The 20,232-nt window shown below is 48.3% G+C and overlaps 1 protein-coding gene across 2 annotated transcripts in view; it reads left to right on the top strand.

Annotated features, from left to right (window-relative positions):
• The window catches only part of fkbp15a (FKBP prolyl isomerase family member 15a), an 82,723-nt gene that overhangs the window by 50,284 nt on the left and 12,207 nt on the right, over nt 1-20,232 (top strand). The window contains exons 20-25 of one of the 2 annotated variants that reach the window (XM_085965876.1): nt 1,123-1,155; nt 9,173-9,344; nt 10,979-11,115; nt 11,965-12,120; nt 14,445-14,597; nt 17,028-17,120. In XM_085965876.1, coding sequence (XP_085822002.1) covers nt 1,123-1,155; nt 9,173-9,344; nt 10,979-11,115; nt 11,965-12,120; nt 14,445-14,597; nt 17,028-17,120 — 744 coding nt within the window. The remainder of the gene's footprint in view (nt 1-1,122; nt 1,156-9,172; nt 9,345-10,978; nt 11,116-11,964; nt 12,121-14,444; nt 14,598-17,027; nt 17,121-20,232) is intronic. The other variant, XM_085965877.1, reaches the window with a different exon arrangement.

Raw genomic sequence — 20,232 nt, 5'->3', positions numbered from 1 at the left:
TTCTGTATGTTTCCTCCCCTCATAAGATGCCGGGGTGTAGTCGTGTAGGTGCCGGCAACCCTCTATCACCCAAGGGGGAGTGATGGACAGGGCGTGTTTAATGGGCTACTTAAGCATGGGGGGCAGCCATCACCGCTGAGTTCAATCCTATCCTCATTAGGCAACGCACACGCCAGGTTCTCTGGATAGCAATCACGAGTGAGTGGCTTCTTTCCCTTCTGTTGTAGCCTGGGGTGCTGAGGCCAGTTGCCGTGCCCCTCCACTTCAGCTGGGATCAGTGTATCCAATTCTTAGTAACTAAGTCCCAGTGGTTTTCTTGTATTTTATTGCTTATTCAACGAGACTGAATTAGCAAAGAATGACAGTTATACCAAAGATATAATCTGAGGCTCACTGGGTTCAATACCAACTGATGCTTATGTACCGTAGGCAGTGGATGAAAGGTATACGCAGTGCTGACGAGCCTAAAATTTGATACCAGGTCAAGCTGTTTGGGGCTCCAGGAACCCAGTGTTTGTCTCTGTACAGCAGATGCATAAATGGTGTGGGTATGGAGCCCTGTGCTGTGTGGTGTGCTGAATACCAAGGTCTGTTTTCAAGATGGTGTGTATTATGTTTGGTATTTGAAAGCTGCCAATGACGTTTGGTGGTGAGCAGACATGAAGATGGCAACGCTGTGGTGACCGGTGCCTTCAGCACGGTGGCATAGTGGTTAGCACTGTTGCCTCTCAGCGCCAGGGACCCGGGTTCAAATCCGGCCTCTGGTGACTGTGTGGAGTTTGCACATTCTCCCCGTGTTTGCGTGGGTTTGCTCCGGTTTCCTCCCACAGTCCAAAGATGTGCGGGTTAGGTTGATTGGCCATGATAAAAAAAATTGACCCTTAATGTTAGGGGGGATTAAATACGTGGGGTTACGGGGATAGGGCTTGGGTGGGATGGCTGTCGGTGTAGGGACCGGGTGCTAGGGTTTGGATGATCAGCCATGATCTCGTTGAATGGCGGAGCAGGCTCGAATGGCCTACTCCTGCTCCTATCTTCTATGTTTGGGCTCTCAGCTGTTCTCTGCATGTGCTTCACTTACTGTGTGCTGCACTTTACTGTCAGTCTACTTTCTCTTCCCAGCTTGCACTGCCAGTGGAGTTGGCAAGAGCCCAGGTGAGGGAGCCCATCTTGTGCTTTTTGTGTGTGCTTAGTGTAATTTTCCACCCTTTCTGGGTTAGGCTGGCCTTTGGGTAAAGCACTGCTTGGCTGGAATGATAAGTAACCTTCCTTGCTAACGCAGCTTGTGCCTAATAACAGCAGCAAAATCCATCCGCTGCTTAGTTTGCCATTTTCAAATTATTGTCTCGCTTAAACTTGCTTACATGCTACCTTTCCCCTGGACCGCTGCCCAGATCTTGCACCTTCTCAAACCAAGAGGATAAGCGGAACTGCTCCCAAGCTGCAGTTGGTGCCACTTTGTTTCCTTTTTCACCACCCTCCATTCACCAATGCTTTTCTACTCCTCCTCCTGAAGAAAGTGGCTCATGCTGGCTTCGCAGGCACTTAGTCTCAACAGTGAGCGTCACGGGTTATATTACAACCATGTGGGCATGGGGGAGAGGAGAGGAGAGGTCCCAACCTAGTCCTCACCCAGCGTTCTAGTCTGTGTGGCTCAGTACGCACAATGTGGTCATTAAAGTTTATGGGGCTCTCTATAATCAGTTAGTAGGAGGTGCACATGAGCGACTGTGGGGTGCCTGACTTTCTGACACTCCTTCTGATGAAGAACTTTGCCTTCACTCACTGTCTGAGATTTGAACCGTGTGCGAGTATGTGTCAATTGTGGACCAGTGTCCTGCCTCACCAGGTTATCTGTCACTGTGCAGCATTCTGTGGCTGAGGAGATGGACTGATTATTCGATCCTGGCTCTCTCTCATTGGTGCTCTGTATACAAGCACTATGCAAGGGCACCCTTGAGTTGTCTCATGTTCTTGGCTTGTGACCTGTTATCCTATTGAGGTCAGATTGTATGTGCCCCATCCCATATACACCCACCATGGGGCATGTCTCTACTCTGTTGATTGAAAACAAATCTTGATATTTGGAAGTGCTTGGAATAGCAAGAGTGTGCTTGCATTCAGAATCCATGGAGTAGCCCAGTGCAAATTCCACCACATCTGATTGCTGGTTATCTCAGCCAGCAGCAACACACAGCATCTAAGGCAGCTTTCAAACCACACTCCTGTTCTGCCCAATAACCGAGGGAGGAGGGGGAATCCTGCCCAGAAGCCTAGCTGAAAAGGGGGGGGGGGGTTTATTCTCTCTCTGTCTCTCCTTTCTCCCACCCGAGTGTGTTGGAATTATGTACACTGCAAGGATTATTGCTTTCAGGAGGTTTAAAATGTACGCTTAACCTGAATGAAAGTGATTGCTGATGCTGTATTGAGGGTATGTGACGTGCTTTAACCTAAGCAAGTGCAAACTAATTGCAAGTGTCTGCTTTGATATTCCAGCTGGGTCAGATGTGGGGTTCACTGCTCTGTGTGTAGTACAAGGGTCGGGTACACAGTGGATACAAGACTGGCCTGGGTTATACCATATCTAAAACAACAGGCGGGTCCAACCGCATCAGATGCGAGCTACAGCTCGTGCAGTCGGGCCCATTTGTTGAAACATGGTATGGCGGCTGGACCAATGGTATCCGACATATATAATTGCCAACAGTCGTTCGAATAATCTTGTTGCAAAGAAAGAAAAGAATGCCGAGGCCCACCTTCTCTGAATAGGAGTGCCATATTTGCATATGGTTGTTTTGCTGATGGAATAGCGCCTGTGGTCAGGCCCTTGTCGCCATCTTGGTGGCTGCAGTGGTGTTACTGAGGTATTTTTTATGCGATGTTTAACTTGTGATTCGGTTGTAATGTCATTCTTCGCTTAAGTGAAACATTGGTTCTATTCAGTGTGTGTTCCTTACCTCTAATTCCTTCCTTCGTCCTCTTCTTCAGGCTCTCTTTTCCCCCCCCCCCCCCCCCCCCTCCCCCCAATAAAGTGACTTGGAATGTTTAATTATGTGAAGGGGACGTTGCCAGTGTTAGTGGCAGCTGGGTGGAAACTGTCACATCATTGCATTTTGTGACAATTAGATGTAGTTCTGAGAGTAAATGAAAGCATCCCGAGTTAATAACACTGCTTTAGACAATGTCAGACACTGAATACGTGCAGGGTACTACCTGTATCCTGCTGTGGGACTACATTTAGACAAAGGTACAACCAGTTAATGAGCAAGTGAACTTGGTGTTGTATCCAGTTGGGTCTGATCTGCTGTGTAGTAGAGAGCTGTGTGTGGGTTGGTGCTGTGTTATTCACGGGGCTGTGTGCAGGTGGGTTGGTTCAGGGCTTTAATGGTCTGTTGTGCAGGGTTGGTTCAAGGTTAATTCATGTTGTGCAGTGCAGGGCTGTGTGTTTGGGCCACTGCTCAGTTATTTCCTGTGTTGTGTGCTGGGCTGTGTTTGGGTCGGTGCTGGGTTATTCACTGCGCTGTGCGCAGGAGGTTGCGCAGACTCTGGTCCTATCCATCAGGTACGAGGTACCTGCTGCCTGTCAGGGTAAGGAGAAAGGCTGTGGGAAGGACAGCCACAATGCTGACGTAAGAACATAAGTAGGAGGAGCAGGCCATACGGCCCCTCAAGCCTGCTCCGCCACTCTAAGATCATGGCTGAACTCCATCAGCTCCACTTTCCCGCCCAATCTCCATATCCCTTGATTCCCTTAGTTCCCAAAAATCTATCGATCTCCGCCTTGAATATACTCCACGACTGAGCATCCACAGCCCTCTAGGGCAAAGAATTCCAAAGATTCACAACCCTCTGAGTGAGGAAATTTCTCCTCATCTCAGTCTCCGGATAAGGGTTCGGCCATTTAGGACTATGACCCCTAGTTCTAGACTCTCCAGCCAGGGGAAACGGCCTCTCCGCATCTACCCTGTCAAGCCTTCTAATAATTTTATACATTTCAATGAGATCACCTCTCATTCTTCTAAACTCCAGAGAATATAGGCCCATTCTACTTGATCTCTCCTCATAGGACAGCCTTCTCCTCCCAGGAATCAATCTAGTGAACCTTTGTTGCATCTCGTAAGGCAGGTATATCCTTCCTCGGGTAAGGAGATCAAAACTGTACACAGTACTCAAGTGTGGTCTCGCCAAAGCCCTGTATAATTGCAGCAAGACTTCCTTACTCTTGTATTCCAAGCCCCCTGTAATGAAGGCTAACATACCATTTGCCTTCCTATATGCTTGCTATCTCTGCATGTTAACTTTGATTCGTGTACAAGGACACCCAGGTCCCCCTGAATCCCAACATTTACTGTTCTCACCTTTTTTAAAAAAAAAAAAGAAAAAAAATTCTGCTTTTCTATTCTTCCTACCGAAGTGAATAATTTCACACTTCCTACATTGTACTCTATCTTCCTCCCCAATCACTTAACCGGTCTGTATCCCTTTTGTAGCCTCTTTACGTCCTCCTAGAGGCTTACTTTTCACCTCCTTAGCTTTGTATATCATCAATCATAGGTACTCTTCCAAGGACAGAGGCAGTCAGTGCCCGCTGGCAGGGGCACTTCGAAGATCCCCTTAACCGAGACTCTGTCTTCGACGCGAATGTCCTCAACGCCATCCCGCAGCATGCTACCCGCCACCATCTCAGCACAACCCCAGCCCGGCATGAGGTTGAAAAGGCCATCCGACAACTGAAGAACAAGGAGGCCTCAGGAGCAGATGGAATCCCTGCCGAAGCACTAAAGCATGGCGGCGAAGCACTACTGGCGCAAATTCATGAACTCATTTCTCTTATCTGGAAGAGCATGCCAGGGGATCTCAAAGACGCAGTAATTGTGACTATCTTCAAGAAAGGTGACGAGTCCTATTGTGGTAATTACAGAAGAGTTTCCCTGCTGTCTGCCACAGGGAAAGTCATCGCAAGAATCCTCCTCAATCGCCTTCTCCCAGTGGCTGAAGAGCTCCTCCCAGTGTCGCAATGCGAATTCTGCCCACTAAGGGGCACAATGGACATGATCTTCACCGCATGTCAATTACAAGAGAAATGCAGGCAACCGCTGTACACAGCCTTTGATCTCACAAAGGCCTTCGACACAGTCAACCATGAGGGATTATGGAGTGTCCTCCTCAAATTCGGCTGCCCTCAAAAGTTTGTCACCATCCTCCGCCTGCTTCACGACGACATGCAAGCCGTGATCCTGACCAACGGTTCCACCACAGACCCAATTCACGTACGAACCGGGGCCAAGCAAGGCTGTGTCATCGCACCGACGCTCTTCTCGATCTTCTTTGCTGCAATGCTCTATCTCATCCTCCGTAAGCTCCCCGCTGGAGTGGAGCTAATTTACAGAACAAACGGGAAACTGTTCAACCTCCGTTGACTCCAGTCCAAATCCAAGGTCGTCCCATCCTCTGTCGTCGAATTGCAGTATGCAGATGACGCTTGCGTCTACGCTCACTCGGAGGTCGAACTCCAAACCCTCGTCCGCACCTTCACCGAAGCATGCGAGAGCATAGGCCTTACACTAAACCTCTAAGATAAAGGTCCTCTACCAACCTGCCCCCCGCCACACAGTACTGCCCCCTGATTATCAAAATCTACGACAAGGCCTTGGACAACGTGGACCACTTTCCATACCTCTGGAGCCTACTGTCAACAAGGGCAGACGTCGGCAACGAAGTCCAACACCGCCTTCAGTGTGCCAGTGCAGCCTTCGGTCGCCTGAGGAAGAGAGTGTTTGAAGACCAGGACCTCCAACCTGGCACTAAGCTCATGGTCTGCAGAGCAGCAGTGATACTCGCCCTCCTGTATGCTTCAGAGACATGGACCATGTACAGCAGGCACCTCAAAGCACTGGAGAGGTACCAGCAACGCTGCCTCTGCAAGATTCTGCAAATCCATTGGCAGGATAGGCGCACCAACGTCCGTGTTCTCGCTCAGGCCAACATCCCCAGCATCGAAGCTTTGACCACGTTCAATCAGCTCCGATGGACGGGCCACATTGTCCGCATGCCCGATACGAGACTCCCAAAACAAACGGTCTACTCGGAGCTCCGGCACGGTAAGACAGCCCCAGGTGGGCAGAGGAAACGCTTCAAGGACACCCTCAAAGCCTCCTTGAAAAAGTGCAACATCCCCACCGACACCTGGGAATCCCTGGCCCAAGACTGCACAAAGTGGAGGAGAAGCATCCGGGAAGGCCTAGAGTCTCCTCGCCGGGAGCAAGCGGAAGCCAAGTGCAGGCAGCGCAAGGAGTGCCCGCCCCTTCAACCACCGTCTGCCCCACCTGTGACAGAGTCTGTAGGTCCCGCATTGGACTCATCAGTCACCTGCGAACTCATTTTTAATGTGGAAGCAAGTCATCTTCGGTTCCGAGGGACTGCCTAAGAACACTCGGTCCCCTCATCCAAGTCATTGCTATAGATTGTGAATAGCTGAGGCCCAAGCACTGATCCTTGCAGTACCCCACTAGTTACACCCTGCCATCTTAAAAATGACCTGACCAATCCTCAATCCATGCTAAAATATTACCCCCAATCCCATGAGCCCTAATCTTGTGAAGCACTTTATTGAATGCCTTCTGAAAATCCAGATATACTACATCCACTGGTTTCCCCCTTATCTATCCTGCTAGATTTTTTTTGGATGCAGGCATCACTGGCAATGCCAGCATTTATTGCCCATCCCTAAATGCCCTTGAGAAGGTGGTGGTGAGCCGCCGCCTTGAACCGCTGCAGTCCGTGTGGTGCAGGTACTCCCACAGTGCCATTAGGGAGGGAGTTCCAGGATTTTGACCCAGTGACGATGAAGGATTGGTGATATACTTCGAAGTTAGGATGGTGTGTGACTTGGAGGGGAAACTTGGAGGTGGTGGTGTTCCAATGCACCTGCTGCCCTTGTCCTTCTAGGTGGAAGAGGTTGCGGGTTTGGGAGGTGCTGCCGAAGAAGCCTTGGCGAGTTGCTGCAGTGCATCTTATAGATGGTACACACTGCAGCCACGGTGCGCCGGTGGTGGAGGGAGTGAATGTTTAAGGTGGTGGATGGGGTGCCAATCAAGTTACACCCTCAAAAAACTCTCCTAGATTTGTCAAACACAATTTCCCTTTCGTAAAACCGTGTTGACTCTGCTTAATCATATTGTGATTTTCCAAGTGCCCGGTTACCAAGTTCTTAATAGAATCTAGCATTTTCCCTACTAACAAGTGGCAGAAGGAATTTAATAAAGAAGTGTGAAGTGATGCATTTTAACAGAAGGAACAGGGAGAGGCAATATACACTTAATGGCACAGTTTTAAAGAGTGTGCAGGGACAGAGGGACCTGGGAGTTAATGTGCAGAGGTCCCTGAAGGTGGCAGGACATATTGAGAGAGTGGTTAGCAAAGCATATGGGATCTTGGGCTTCATAAATAGAGGTAATGAGTACAAAAGTAGAGAAGTTATGCTGAACCTTTATAAAGCGCTGGTTAGGCCACAACTGGAGTATTGCGTCCAGTTCTGGTCACCACACTTTAGGAAGGATGTGAAGGCACTTGAGAGGGTGCAGAGGAGATTTACCAGAATGGTTCTGGGGATGGGGGATCTTAGCTACAAGGACAAGTTGGAGAAGCTGGATTTGTTTTCATTAGAGCAAAGGAGGTTGAGGGGTGATTTGATAGAGGTGTACAAGATTATGATGGGTTTGGGTAGGCTAGACGGGGAAAGGCTGTTCCCACTCGTTAATGGTACAAGGACTAGGGGGACACAGATTTAAGGTTTTGGGCAAGAGATCCAGGAGGGTTGTGAGGAAAAACTTTTTTTACGCAGCGAGTGGCGATGACCTGGAACTCGCGGCTGATGGAAGTGGAGACACTCCATGTTTTCAAGGGGAGACTGGATAGGCACTTGAGGGAAATAAACTAGCAGGGCTATGGGGATAGAGCGGGGAATGGGACTGACTGGATTGCTCTAAAGAGAGCCGGCACGGACTCAATGGGCTGAATGGCCTCCTTCTGTGACGTTATGACTGACTGATTAATGAATTCAGGCTAACTGGCCTATAGTTCCCTGTTTTCTCTTCCCTTTTATTGAACAGCGAGGTTACATTTGCTACCTTCCAATCTACAGGGACCGTTCTAGAATCTAGGGAATTCTGGCGAATGACGACCAATGCAGCGCAGTCTCACCGGAATGATACCGGGGCTAAACGAGTTAAATGATGAGGACAGGTTACATAGACTAGGCTTGTATTCCATTGAGACTAGAAGATTAAGGGGTGATCTAATTGAGGTGATTAAAGGAGTTGATGGGGTAGATAGAGAGAAACTATTTCCTCTGGTGGGGGAGTCTAGAACAAGGGGGCATGACCTTAAAATGAGAACTAGGCCAACTAGGAGTGATGTCAGAGAGCACGTCACGCAAAAGATGGTGGAAATCTGGAACTACACCCCCGCCCAAAAAAAGGCAGTTGAGGCTCGGTAAATTGAAAATGTCAAAACCTGAGATTAATCGATTTTTGTTAGGTAAGTAAGTGTACTAAGGGATATGGAACCATGGCGGGTAAATAGTTAAAATACAGACCCGCCATGTTCTAGTTGAATGGTGAAACTGGCTCGAGGGATTGAATGGCTTACTCCTGTTTCCTGTGTTCCAATGCGGGAGTGCATTTGTGCATTGCTGTAGGGTTAGTCACTGCTGTGTTCCAATGCTTGGCTGCTTTTGGATTGGTTTTTCACTGCTGTTTGGCCCAAACCTTGTACTACACCAACGTATTGGATAAGCTAGATAAAGAACTGATTCTACAGAGGAGAGACGCATGATAACGCCAAGTGTCCAGAGAGAGAGTTTTTATGTACAGATTTTAACATAAAAATTTGACTGATATAGAACACTTATGACATTGGATTGTGCAGGCAAGTGTGGAATTGGTGCCTGCTGTATTAAATCTCGAATGTTTGGTGAGTTACAGTCACTGTATTGCAGTGTTCAGGTAACGTGGTGTCTCTTTCAGATGCTCTCCCTGTGATCAGCCTCGTTGTCTGTTGATTTTTCTGCATTTGCCAGGTTGCTCAGTCTGTTGCGTTGCTGGTGCTCTCTAGCCAAATGTCGAGACAGCTGAAGTAAAAGTCCCATTTTTTTTTTCCCATTGTGACTCAGGTGAAGGTGACGGAGGAACTAGCAGCGGCCACCAGCCAGGTCGCCAAGCTGCAGCTGGAGCTCACAGCCCACCAGAAGCAGGAGATGACGCTACGCAGCCAGCTCGCGTCAGCACTGCAGGAGGCGGAGGGTCAAGGGCTGCGGCTCAACAATGTGGAAGTCCAGTTAACAGGTACACGGGATGGCTCAGAAATCCTTGGGGTACAAATCCAGTAGTAGGGAAGAGACCTGGGGGTGTACGTACAGAAATCTCAAGGTGGCAGGGCAAGTTGAGAATGCTGTTTTTATTAAAAAAAAAGCGTATGGGATCCTGGGCTTTATAAATAGTGGCATAGAGTAGAGCTAAGTCTTTATAAATCTTTATGGGCAGCATGGTGGCATAGTGGTTAGCACTGTTGCCTCACAGCGCCAGGGACCCGGGTTCGATCCGGCCTCGGGCGACTGTCTGTGTGGAGTTTGCACATTCTCCCCGTGTTTGCGTGGGTTTTCTCCGGGTGCTCCGGTTTCCTCCCACAGTCCAAAGATGTGCGGGTTAGGTTGATTGGCTATGATAAAAATTGACCCTTCGTGTTAAGGGGATTAAATATGTGGGGTTACGGGGATAGGGTGGGATATGTGTCGGTGTAGGGGTTACGGGGATTGGGTGGGATATGTGTCGGTGCAGGCTCGATGGGCCGAAATGGCCTCTATCTGCACTGTGAGGTTTCTGTGATTTCTGTGAAATCACTGGTAAGGCCTCGGTATTGTGTCCAATTCTGGGCACCACACTTTAGGAAGGGTGTCAAGGTCTTGGAGCGGGTGCAGAAGAGATTTACCAGAATGATACCAGGGATAAGGGACTTCAGTTATGTGGAGAGACTGGAGAAGCTGGGATTGCTCTCCTTAGAGCAGAGGCGATTCAATTGAGGTGTTCATAATTATGAAGGGTTTTGAAAGAGTAGATGGGGAGAAACTGTTTCCACTGATGGGAAGGTCGGAAACCAGAGGACACAGATTTAAGATAATTGGCAAAAGAACCAGAGGGGAGATGAGGATTTTTTTTTTAATGCAGCAAGTTATAATCTGGAACGCGCTGCCTGAAAGGATGGTGAAAGTAGGTTCAATAGTAACTTTCAAAAGTGAATTGGATATATACTTGAAAAGGAAACATTTGCAAGGCTATTGGGGAAAGAGCAGGGGAATGGGACTAATTGAATAGTTCTTCAAAGAGCCAGCACAAGTACGATGGGCAGACTGGCTCCTGTGTTATATGATCGCACTTTTACAGCATGAGCAGATCAGCAAGCTTCCTGCTCCTTGTCCCTCATGAGCTCGGGTGCCTGGGACAACATGGACAGCCATGTCTTTATTTCTATTCCCTCATGCTTAGGCAGCACTTGACATTTGCTTCTGTTTCTCCTATCAACCTTGCTAAGCTTGGGTGGAGACTACACAGGAATCATGGTCAGAAACAACTATGTCCAAGCTATTGCTTTACCACTGCAGTATCCTGGTGGTCAACCTGCTGCACCACAAGTGAAACTGGTTGGCACACTTCAGCGTCGCCATAGCTGAGATTGGGAATTCTGATGATTGGCGACTGACTGTGTCCTACCACTCTTGAGATGTTAGCCCTATAGGTTTGCCCGTGGTGCAGCTCAGTCTGGGGTGGAGTATGGTTGGGCAGACATGGCGGTTGCAACGAGTCCATGGCATATTAAGCCTATGACTGGCTGTCTCCGCAGGAGGAGAGAGTTGTGTCTAGTTTGGGTAGATGCTGGGTAGCTGATTTTGTTCACCAGTAACCTGCTCGTGTCTCTCTCTCAGAGCTGCAAGAGGTGACGGAACGCACTCAGACTCGGTGCAAAGCAGAGAAACAAAGCCGCAAGCAGCTGGAGGTGAAGGTTGCCAGCATGGAGGAGGAGCTCGTGGACCTGCGAGCCGAGAAGGAGAATCTGGAAAAGGTAGATCGGGAGAGGTGATTAAGTGGGGTAGATCTTAGTGGTTACAGCTGTGATTGATCCAGAATGCTGCTTTAATTGTGACGATGCTGTCTATCTGACGGAGAGCGTGCAACATGTTGTTGTTGCAGTGGGCTGTGCCACGGGATGTTGAAATGCAGCTTTGTACCCATGCATTCCTGGTGACCCTGCCTGATGTAGACAGGAGGCCAGCTACCCCTCCAGGAGAACTGGGGTGAGCTGCCACCTTCTCCAAGCTGTTCTTGTCTGGGTGGCTGGTTTTAAAAAAGAAAGACTTGCATTTCTACCGCTCCTTTCACAACCTCAGGATGTAAAGCCCTTTGTGACAACCTCAGGATGTAAAGCCCTTTGTGACAACCTCAGGATGTAAAGCCCTTTGTGACAACCTCAGGATGTAAAGCCCTTTGCGACAACCTCCGGATGTAAAGCCCTTTGCGACATCCTATGAAGTACTTTTCTGAAGTGTAGTGATTGTTGTAATGTGTTGAAGCTTGAGAACAAGTTGCCCCTGATTTATTTGGGGAGGTTGGGGGGGGGGGAAAAAAGAGTCAAAAAGGGGAAGAAAATGCATGTAGTGGGAGGGAGAGAGAATTAAATTCACCTGATGCAGACGTTTTGTTCAATTTATTTTCCAAAGCCAGTGAATAACAAGCTTGGATTATAAAGCTGAAAAAGTAAATTTTCTTAAATCAGTTTTCCAAGATATTTCAATACCAAGGCAAGGAAAAGTGTAAAAAATCAAGATGGGGAGGGTGGGAGTAGGAGGAGAGAAATTATACGATCTCGGCAGCTTTAGGAGGACCTTGTGGTCATTGAGTCTTCTGTGTTCAGAGTTTAGCGGAGAGGAAGAGGAAAGCAGCAACGGAACGACAGCGAGCAGAGGAGGAGATGGACGAAATTCGGAAATCATACGAGGTGGAGCTGGAAAACATGCGGTCGTTGCTGAAGAAAACCCGAACATCGACCGACCAGGCCACAGCAGAGCAGGTAAAGGGACTGACCCCGCAACGCCGCGGCTGAGAGTGGGCCACTCACTCACTCGCTTCCATACCACAGGCTGGGTTCAGCCCCTCCGATCTACTGCTCCACCACCAGTTTCTGATCTCTGGGCTGAACGGGAGATTGAAATGTGCAGACAGCGGGAGGGCACGTCACCACATGCTCGTGCCTTGTTGTGATCAGTTACAGAGGGGCAATGCAGAGGTTTGTGCTCTCATCAGAGTCTATGAGCACACACTGCAAAACTGCTTTTTTATTTAACAATCACTGGGTAAAACCCAGACATTACCTCATCCTCCAACGTTTTATGGCTGCAAAGCAATTTTTTTTCCCCAAACAAGTCTACTACGAGTTTTGGTTTCCATATTTAAGAAAAGATATACTTGCTCTCGAGGCGGTTCAGAGAAGGTTCACTCGGTTGATTCCAGAGATGAGGGGGTTGACGTATGAGGAAAGGTTGAGTAGGTTGGGCCTCTACTCATTGGAGTTCAGAAGAATGAGAGGCGATCTTATTGAAACATATAAGATTGTGAGGGGGCTTGATCGGGTGGGTGCGGTGAGGATGTTTCCACTGATGGGTGAGATTAGAACTAGGGGGCATAATCTTAGAATAAGGGGCTGCCCTTTCAAAACTGAGATGAGGAGACACTTCTTCACTCAGAGGGTAGTAAATCTATGGAACTTGCTACCCCAGAGAGCTGTGGAAGCTGCAACATTAAATAAATTTAAAATGGAGATAGACATTGTCCTAGCAGATAAGGGAATTAGGGGTTACGGGGAGAGGGCAGGGAAGTGGACGTGAGTCTAGATTCGGATCAGCCATGATCCTATTGAATGGCGGAGCAGGCCCGAGGGGCCGTATGGCCTACTCCTGCTCCTACTTATGTTCTTATGAGACAGATGTTCTCCTGATTGCAAGATGGACTTAGATGAGGGAAGGCCACTTGTTCCATCCTGGCCCATCCAGGTAGATAGAAAACTGATAGCTGCCCTGTCAGTCTCCAGCCGTTTCTCCATAAACCCCAGCTAGGCTGGGAAATGTGACTAACTGCTGCCAAATCGTGGCTCCCTGCCTCGTGTTATTGCACAATAATGGCCGGTGCTGAGAGCCATGGTTCAGCAATATCTAGTTTCTATGGCCATACCATAATGTCCGGCAACCCTTATTGAAAGATGTTTAAGAAAATAAATTTAGATAATTAAAAGACACACTGTATTTTACAGCTAATACAACAACTAATTGCAATGACTAATATTCCTGATATCCCATACATTTCCTTCTTCCCTCTCCACCCTAACAAATGCAATACAAAGTAGAGCTGCTCTATCTACAGCAGCTTGCATTTATATAGAGCCTTTTAATGTAGTAAAACGTCCCAAGCACTTCACAGGAGTGTTGTCAAACAAAAGTTGACACCGAGCCACATGTTTGGACGGGTGACCAAAAGCTTGGTCAAAGAAGTAGGTTTTAAGGAGCATCTTAAAGGAGGAGAGAGAGCGAGGCATAGAGGTTTAGGGAGGGAATTCCAGAGCTTCGGGCCTAGGCAGCTGAAGCCACGGCTGCCAATGGTGAAACAAGGAAAATCTGGGTGGTGGAGGCCAGAATTGGAGGAGCAGAGAGATCTAGGAGGGTTACAGAGATGAGGAGAGGAGAGGCCATGGAGGGATATGAAAACAAGGATGAGAATTTTAAGAGGAGTTGGCGGATCGGGAGCTGTAGGTCAGCGAGCACAGGGATGATGGGTGAACGGGACTTGGCGTGAATTAGGACATGGGCAGCAGAGTTTTAGATGAGCTGAAGTTTAGGGAGGGTGCAAGGTGGGAGGCCGGCCAGGAAAGCATTGGAATAGTGGCATCTAGAGGTAACAAAGGCATGGATGAGGGTTTCGGCAGCAGATAAGCTGAGGCAGGAGCGGAGACAACGATGTTACGGAGGGGGACGTAGGCAGTCTTGGTGATGGAACAGATATGGGGTCGGAAGCACAGTTCAGTCAGACAGGACACCAAGGTTGCGAACTGTCTGGTTCTATCTATAGGGATGTAAATGTATTGTCTTGCATGACCCACAATTTAATAAGTCCCACTTTTAGATGTGTTATTGTGCTTGGAACCCTATGTTTTTACTCATATTTAAATAAATAAATTGCATGTCTTCATCTGTATCTTGTGTGCACCTGTACCATGGTCTGGATGCCAGTGGCTGTGTAGCGCTGTGCATATGTGCTTTATTCATGCATACCATGTCACTGAATCTACTCTGAATTTAAAACTGGAGCCTTGTTGAAATAGCTTCCCTTGTGCTTTTTTCCCAGATTTCAGTGATGCAGGCAGAGCTGGAGTCACAGTGGCAGGCCAAGTGCGACCGAATGCTGGCATTGGCCAAGGAGCAGCACAGCCAGCAATATCGAGAAATCTGTGAACAGCGGGAATCTCAGCAGCATAGGGTCTCCCAGCTGGAGGCGAAGGTGGGTGTCTGTTGGGATGGGGGAGGCAGGTGGGGGGTGGTGCCTGTAGGGACGGGGGGGGGTGGGGGGAGGGAGGCGCCTGTCTGGATGGAGAGAGGTGCTTTTAGGGTTGGGATGGGCAGGTGGTGGGTGGAGGGAGGTGCTTTTAGGGTTGGGATGGGCAGGTAGGGGCGTGGTGTCTGTAGGGGTGGAGGGAGGTGCTTTTAGGGTTGGGACGGGCAGGTGGGGGGGGGGTGGTGTGCCTGTAGGGATGGGACATTTGGAACTCGTGCAGGACCCGGTGATTTTTAGTGTGTCTGTTCAAGTGTACGGGGACTTGTCCAATGAACTGGTGCAACACCAGAGGAATCTTGTCTTCGTTTTAATTTTTCCTCCAAAAGAGGAGGAAATGTTCTCTTATGCCTCCCGAACCAGCCTGTATGCAATGGTCTGTATCGTTCCTCAGCCAGCAAATAGTATAGTATATTTGCTGCTGTGACCAGCTGTTAGGGAGCCCATCAGTGCAGTCTGCAATTACCTGCCCAACAATCCTTTCTCTCCTGGAATTGTAGTTTGTAGAATGAGCAGGAACCTGTGTTCTACCTCTCTGGCACACTGTGCTACTTGGTTGTGCTGATGCATTTTTTGTTTTATTCTCCTTTTGTTTCCCTCTTCCAAACCCCCTCAAAGAAATTCTCCCCTCTCTTGAAGCTGCCTAATGTGGCCATGCTCCACAGATGCCAGCAGCCTTTTGTCAACATCAAGAAAGGTAGACAGAACTTGCCTTTCTCAACCTCTGGGTGTTCCAAAGCACTTTACAGCCAATGAAGTACTGCCGTAATGTCAGAAACGCGGCAGCCAATTTGTGCATAGCAAGATCCTACAAACAGCAATGTGATAATGACCAGCAAATCAGTTTTAGTGATGTTGGTTGAGGGATAAATATTGGTCAGGACACCGGGAATAACTCCCCTGCTCTGCAAAATAGTGCCATGGGATCGTTCGCGTTCACCTGAAAGGGCAGACAGGGCCTCAGTTTAATGTCTCATCCAAAAGATGGCACCTCAGACAGTGCAGCACTCCCGCAGTACAGCACCGGAGTGTCGGCTTATATTATGCGCTCAAGTTTCCAGAGTGGGACTGAACCCACGACCTTCTGGCACAGAGGCGAGAGTGCTACCGACTGAGCCACAGCCGACACACAGGCAGGAGCAGCCATTGTTCATCTAAACCTAGACAGTGAATGTTGGCGTCACAGCCAAGCCTGATCCTGTCATCGCCTGGTCGTTATACGCTGGAGTTGTCCAGTGTGGGGGTGGTGGGGGGGCACCGTTGCAGGTGGCTCAGTGTTCCATAGTAGGCTGCGCGGCCCACTCAACGTTTTGCACATGCGTGAAAGTACACATTGGAAAAGCGGGTCCCGGGCTGCGCAGCTCGGAGGGAACGTTGGTGGCTGTGTATGTGAGGAGGCTTTGTGTAGGGTGGGCTGTTTAGTGTGTGACTGCACAGTTCTGGTCTCCATATTACAAAAAAGATATAGAGGCACTTAAGAGGGTGCAAAAAAATTGCAAGGATGATACCGGAACTGCAAGGATATATTTATCAGGAAAGACTGAACAGGGGTTCTTTTCTTTAAGGCTGAGAGGGTAACCTGATAGAGGCCTTTAAAATTATGAACTGGTTTGATGGGGTAGACTTGGAGAAGATATTTCCACTTGCGGGGGAGTCCAAAACTAGGGGCCATAAATATTAGATAGTCACTGATAAATCTAATAAGGAATTCAGGAGAAACTTCTTTACCCAGAGAGTGGTTAGAATGTGGAACTTGCTACCACAAGGAGTAGTTGAGGCAAATTGCATAGATGCATTTAAGGGGAAGCTAGATAAGCACACGAGGAAGCTAGGAAAAGAAGGATATGGTGATGGGGTGAGCTGAAGTATATGGGAGGAGGCTCGTGTGGAGCATAAACACCAGCAGAGACCAGTTGGGCCGAATGGCCAGGATCTGTGCTGTAAAATCTATGTACAGGAAACTTTTTTATCCGGGACCGGCGTGGTGCCGGTTTATCAAAAAGTCCGGATTACAGAGAGGTATAGTTTAAAAGGTACAAGAGCTCCGTACACAGCAACAAATCCAGGCTTCCCTGATGCTTAGCAACAGCTGCAGGAACCCCGGCCACAGACCAAGCATCCCTGTTGCTTACCAACAAGTGCAGGAACCCCGATTGCACAGCCACAAATCCAGGAACGGCCACTAATATGAAGCAAAACTTCCCTGAACCTACTCTTGAATTTTGCCGGTTAAGAGATTTCCGGTTATTTAGGTGCTGGTAAATCGAGAGTTTGCTGTAACTGTGTTGGGCAGTGGGGTTGGAAGAGGGTGATGGATATGTGTCTACATCTAAAATGCTGCTGTTTTTTCACATTGTGATTCTTTCTGCTGTTCTCCAGTTGGCTACGTTGAAGCAGTCTCGTGACATGGAGGAAGAGAAGCTCTCGTCCCTCCAGGAACAGGCAGATGAGCTGCAGGCACTGAAGGAGCGGGTAATGATGCTTGCACTTACATAGCACCTTGCCATGTCAAAATTGTTCAGGTATTCAACTGTGCAAGAAGCCCTGTGGTGGTGGGGGGTTGTGTGATTGGTCTGCAAGGGGATACAAAGTGGTTAAAGAGCAAAAGATAGAACTTGCATTTATATAGCGCCTTTCACGTTCTCTGGACGTTCCAAAGCGTTTCACAGCCAATGGAGTACTTTTTGAAGTGTAGTCACCGTTGTAATGTAGGGAAATGCAGCAGCCAATTTGTGCATAGCAAGCTCTCAAACAGCAATGAGATAAGTGACCAAACTACAGGAAGCTTTGGTTTATCCGGAGGTTAACTGTCCGGAATGCTCGAGCCACCGGCAAAAATCAGGAGCCGTTTCGTTAGGTTTTTTTTCTTTTCGTTGCTTTTTTTTCCACCAGTCAGGCTCTGCAAGGTCTCGCTGAAGCTGTTGCTAAGCTACAGAGACGCTTGCAAGGTACGGCCGACTGTTTAAAAGCTGTTGCTAAGCAACAGGGTTTGTTGCCAGATACGGAGCTCAAAATCTCCGTATGTTTCAACATTAGCGCTGGTTTGTCCGGCAGTTTTGATGGGACGGCAACAGCTCGGTGCCGGATAGCACAAAGTTTCCTGTATCTTTTTTAATGCTTTTGGTTGAGGGACACCAGGGAGAACTATCCTGCTCTTCAAATTGTATTGTGGGACCTTTTACGTCCACCCAAGTGGGCAGACGGGACCTTGGTTTAAAGTTTTATCCGATAGACGGCACCTTCGACAGTGCAGCACTGCACTGGAGTGTCACTCTAAATGCTCCAGGCTCTGGAGTGGGAATTGAACCCACAACCTTCTGCCTCCGAGCTGAGGGTGTTACCCACTGAACCACGGCTGACCCCTTAATTCCCTGAGCTTCACAGGCAGCAGTTGTAGTGACTTTGGAGCGGGGCGATAGGACACCAATCCTAACTATCAGATTAGCAGTTCAATCTGATGAGCTGCAGACTGTTCACCAGGGTGGGTGGGTTGGAGTTTTGGGTACAGTATTTGGAGTACTGGGGCATGTTACTGTAGTTTATAGTTTTTTTTTGCTGAAAATAAACCTGACTTTCCAGAGTCCCTTGTTTACAACTTGTGCTCTCGGTACATTACTACTGACTCCTCAGCACTGAAATGTGGCTTGGAATTAATCAGTCTCAAGTTCCAGTAACACTCATGTTCAGACTGGATTTCCATAATAAGGAATGAGTTGATGGCAATTGATTTTTGAAGTCTGTGTGCATCAGGAGGGTCAGGGCAGCTGCTTACTGTGAGGAAATAACTAGGGCTGTAATTAGTTCATCGCTGTGCTGAATGGAGATAGTTACCCTGTTGAATTGAATGGGTTACCTACTTGGAGTGAGAACATTCCTCTGTTACAGGCCATTGGAAACCAGGGCTAAAGTCACCGAGCCCTAAAACTCCATAGATGATTTTACTTCATAAGATTGTATGAAGTGTTTATTTCGGGGCACAAACCCTTTTTGGAATGTATCCAGTTCCAGGTTCGACACACTCCTCGTTTACCATTGATTGTGTTTAGACAATATGAAAGTACTTGAATGTAAACCTATGCTTGAAAGCGTGTGGGAAAGGCCGCATCTCAGTCCCGTGCACCACTTCAAACTCCGCACAGTGGCTGGAGGGTTGAGGTAACCCTCAGATTTGTCACACTACCAGTCCCCCAACAACGGAGAGCTGACCTGATGGAGGTCTTTAATATTATGAAGGGGTTTGATAGGGTAGACATAGAGAAGATGTTTCCACTTGTAGAGGAGTCCAAAACTAGGGGCCATAAATTTAAGGTAGTCACTGATGAATCCAATCAGGAGCAACTTCTTTACTCAGAGTGGTGCGAATGTGGAACTTGTTACCATATGGAGTGGTTGAGGTGAATATAGATGCAATTAAGGGGAGGCTTGCTAAGTACATGAGGGAGAAGGAAATAGAAGGATATATTGATGGGGTGAGATGAAGTGTGGGAGGAGGCTCGTGTGGAGCCTAAGCACAGGCATGGACCTGTTGGGCTGAATGGCCTGTTTGCTGTAAATACTGTGTAACTGATGGTGGTGATTGGATGACCATATCAAAGCACTTGGAGAATGAGTGAGCACCTTCACCACTAGACTAGGCAGCACAGTTGCCAGCAGTGTGTGCACTGTAATGGTGCTCAACTGAGCAGGAATAGACTCTGCCTCTCTTGATCTTTACCCTCCTCCACCCTGCCCTGCCCCCCCCCCCCCCTCCCACCCACCCTTAAAATTGTTGTGATTTGTGGCCGAGTGGTACAGAGAACCAAGAAGTCATTGTCAAAGAGTCATAACGACACAGAAGGAGGCCATTCGGCCCATCAAATCCGTGCCAGCTCTCTTTAGAGCAATCCAGTCAGTCCCATTCCCCTGCTCTATCCCTGTAGCCCCGCAAGTGCTTATCCAGCCTCCCCATGAAAACATTGTGTGTCCGCTTCTGTCGGCAGCAAGTTCCAGGTCCTCACCACTCGCTGCGTAAAAAAAAGTTTTCCCCTCATCTCTCCTCCCCCCCCCCCCCCCGGACCAAAACCTTAAATCTGTGTCCCCCAGTCCTTGTACCATCAGCTAGTGGGAACAGCCTTTCCCCGTCTAGCCTATCCAAACCCGTCATAATCTTGTACACCTCTATCAAATCACCCCTCAACCTCCTTTGCTCTAATGAAAACAAATCCAGCTTCTCCAACCTGTCCTTGTAGCTAAGATCCCCCATCCTCAGAACCATTCTGGTAAATCTCCTCTGCACCCTCTCAAGGGCCTTCACATCCTTCCTAAAGTGTGGTGGCCAGAACTGGACACAATACTCCAGTTGTGGCCTAACCAGCGCTTTATAAAGGTTCAGCATAACTATATAATCTAATCTATACAACATCTCATCACATCAAAACTCCACAAAGTGCTTTGCGCCATGAATTACTTTTGAAATGCAGTGACTGTTATGTAGGCATTGCAGCAGTTGTTTTGCAATGTCCCAGTAATGAGATGAATGGTTAATCCAACTGCTCATAAAGCTATGGCCCTTGAATAACATGATAGTGTTGAGAATAGGATGATT

Source organism: Somniosus microcephalus, chromosome 23 (assembly GCF_052327205.1).
Source record: "Somniosus microcephalus isolate GS21.2 chromosome 23, FLI_Smic_1.0, whole genome shotgun sequence".
Classification (NCBI taxonomy): Eukaryota; Metazoa; Chordata; class Chondrichthyes; order Squaliformes; family Somniosidae; genus Somniosus; species Somniosus microcephalus.
This window is presented reverse-complemented; position numbering and strand designations above follow the sequence as displayed.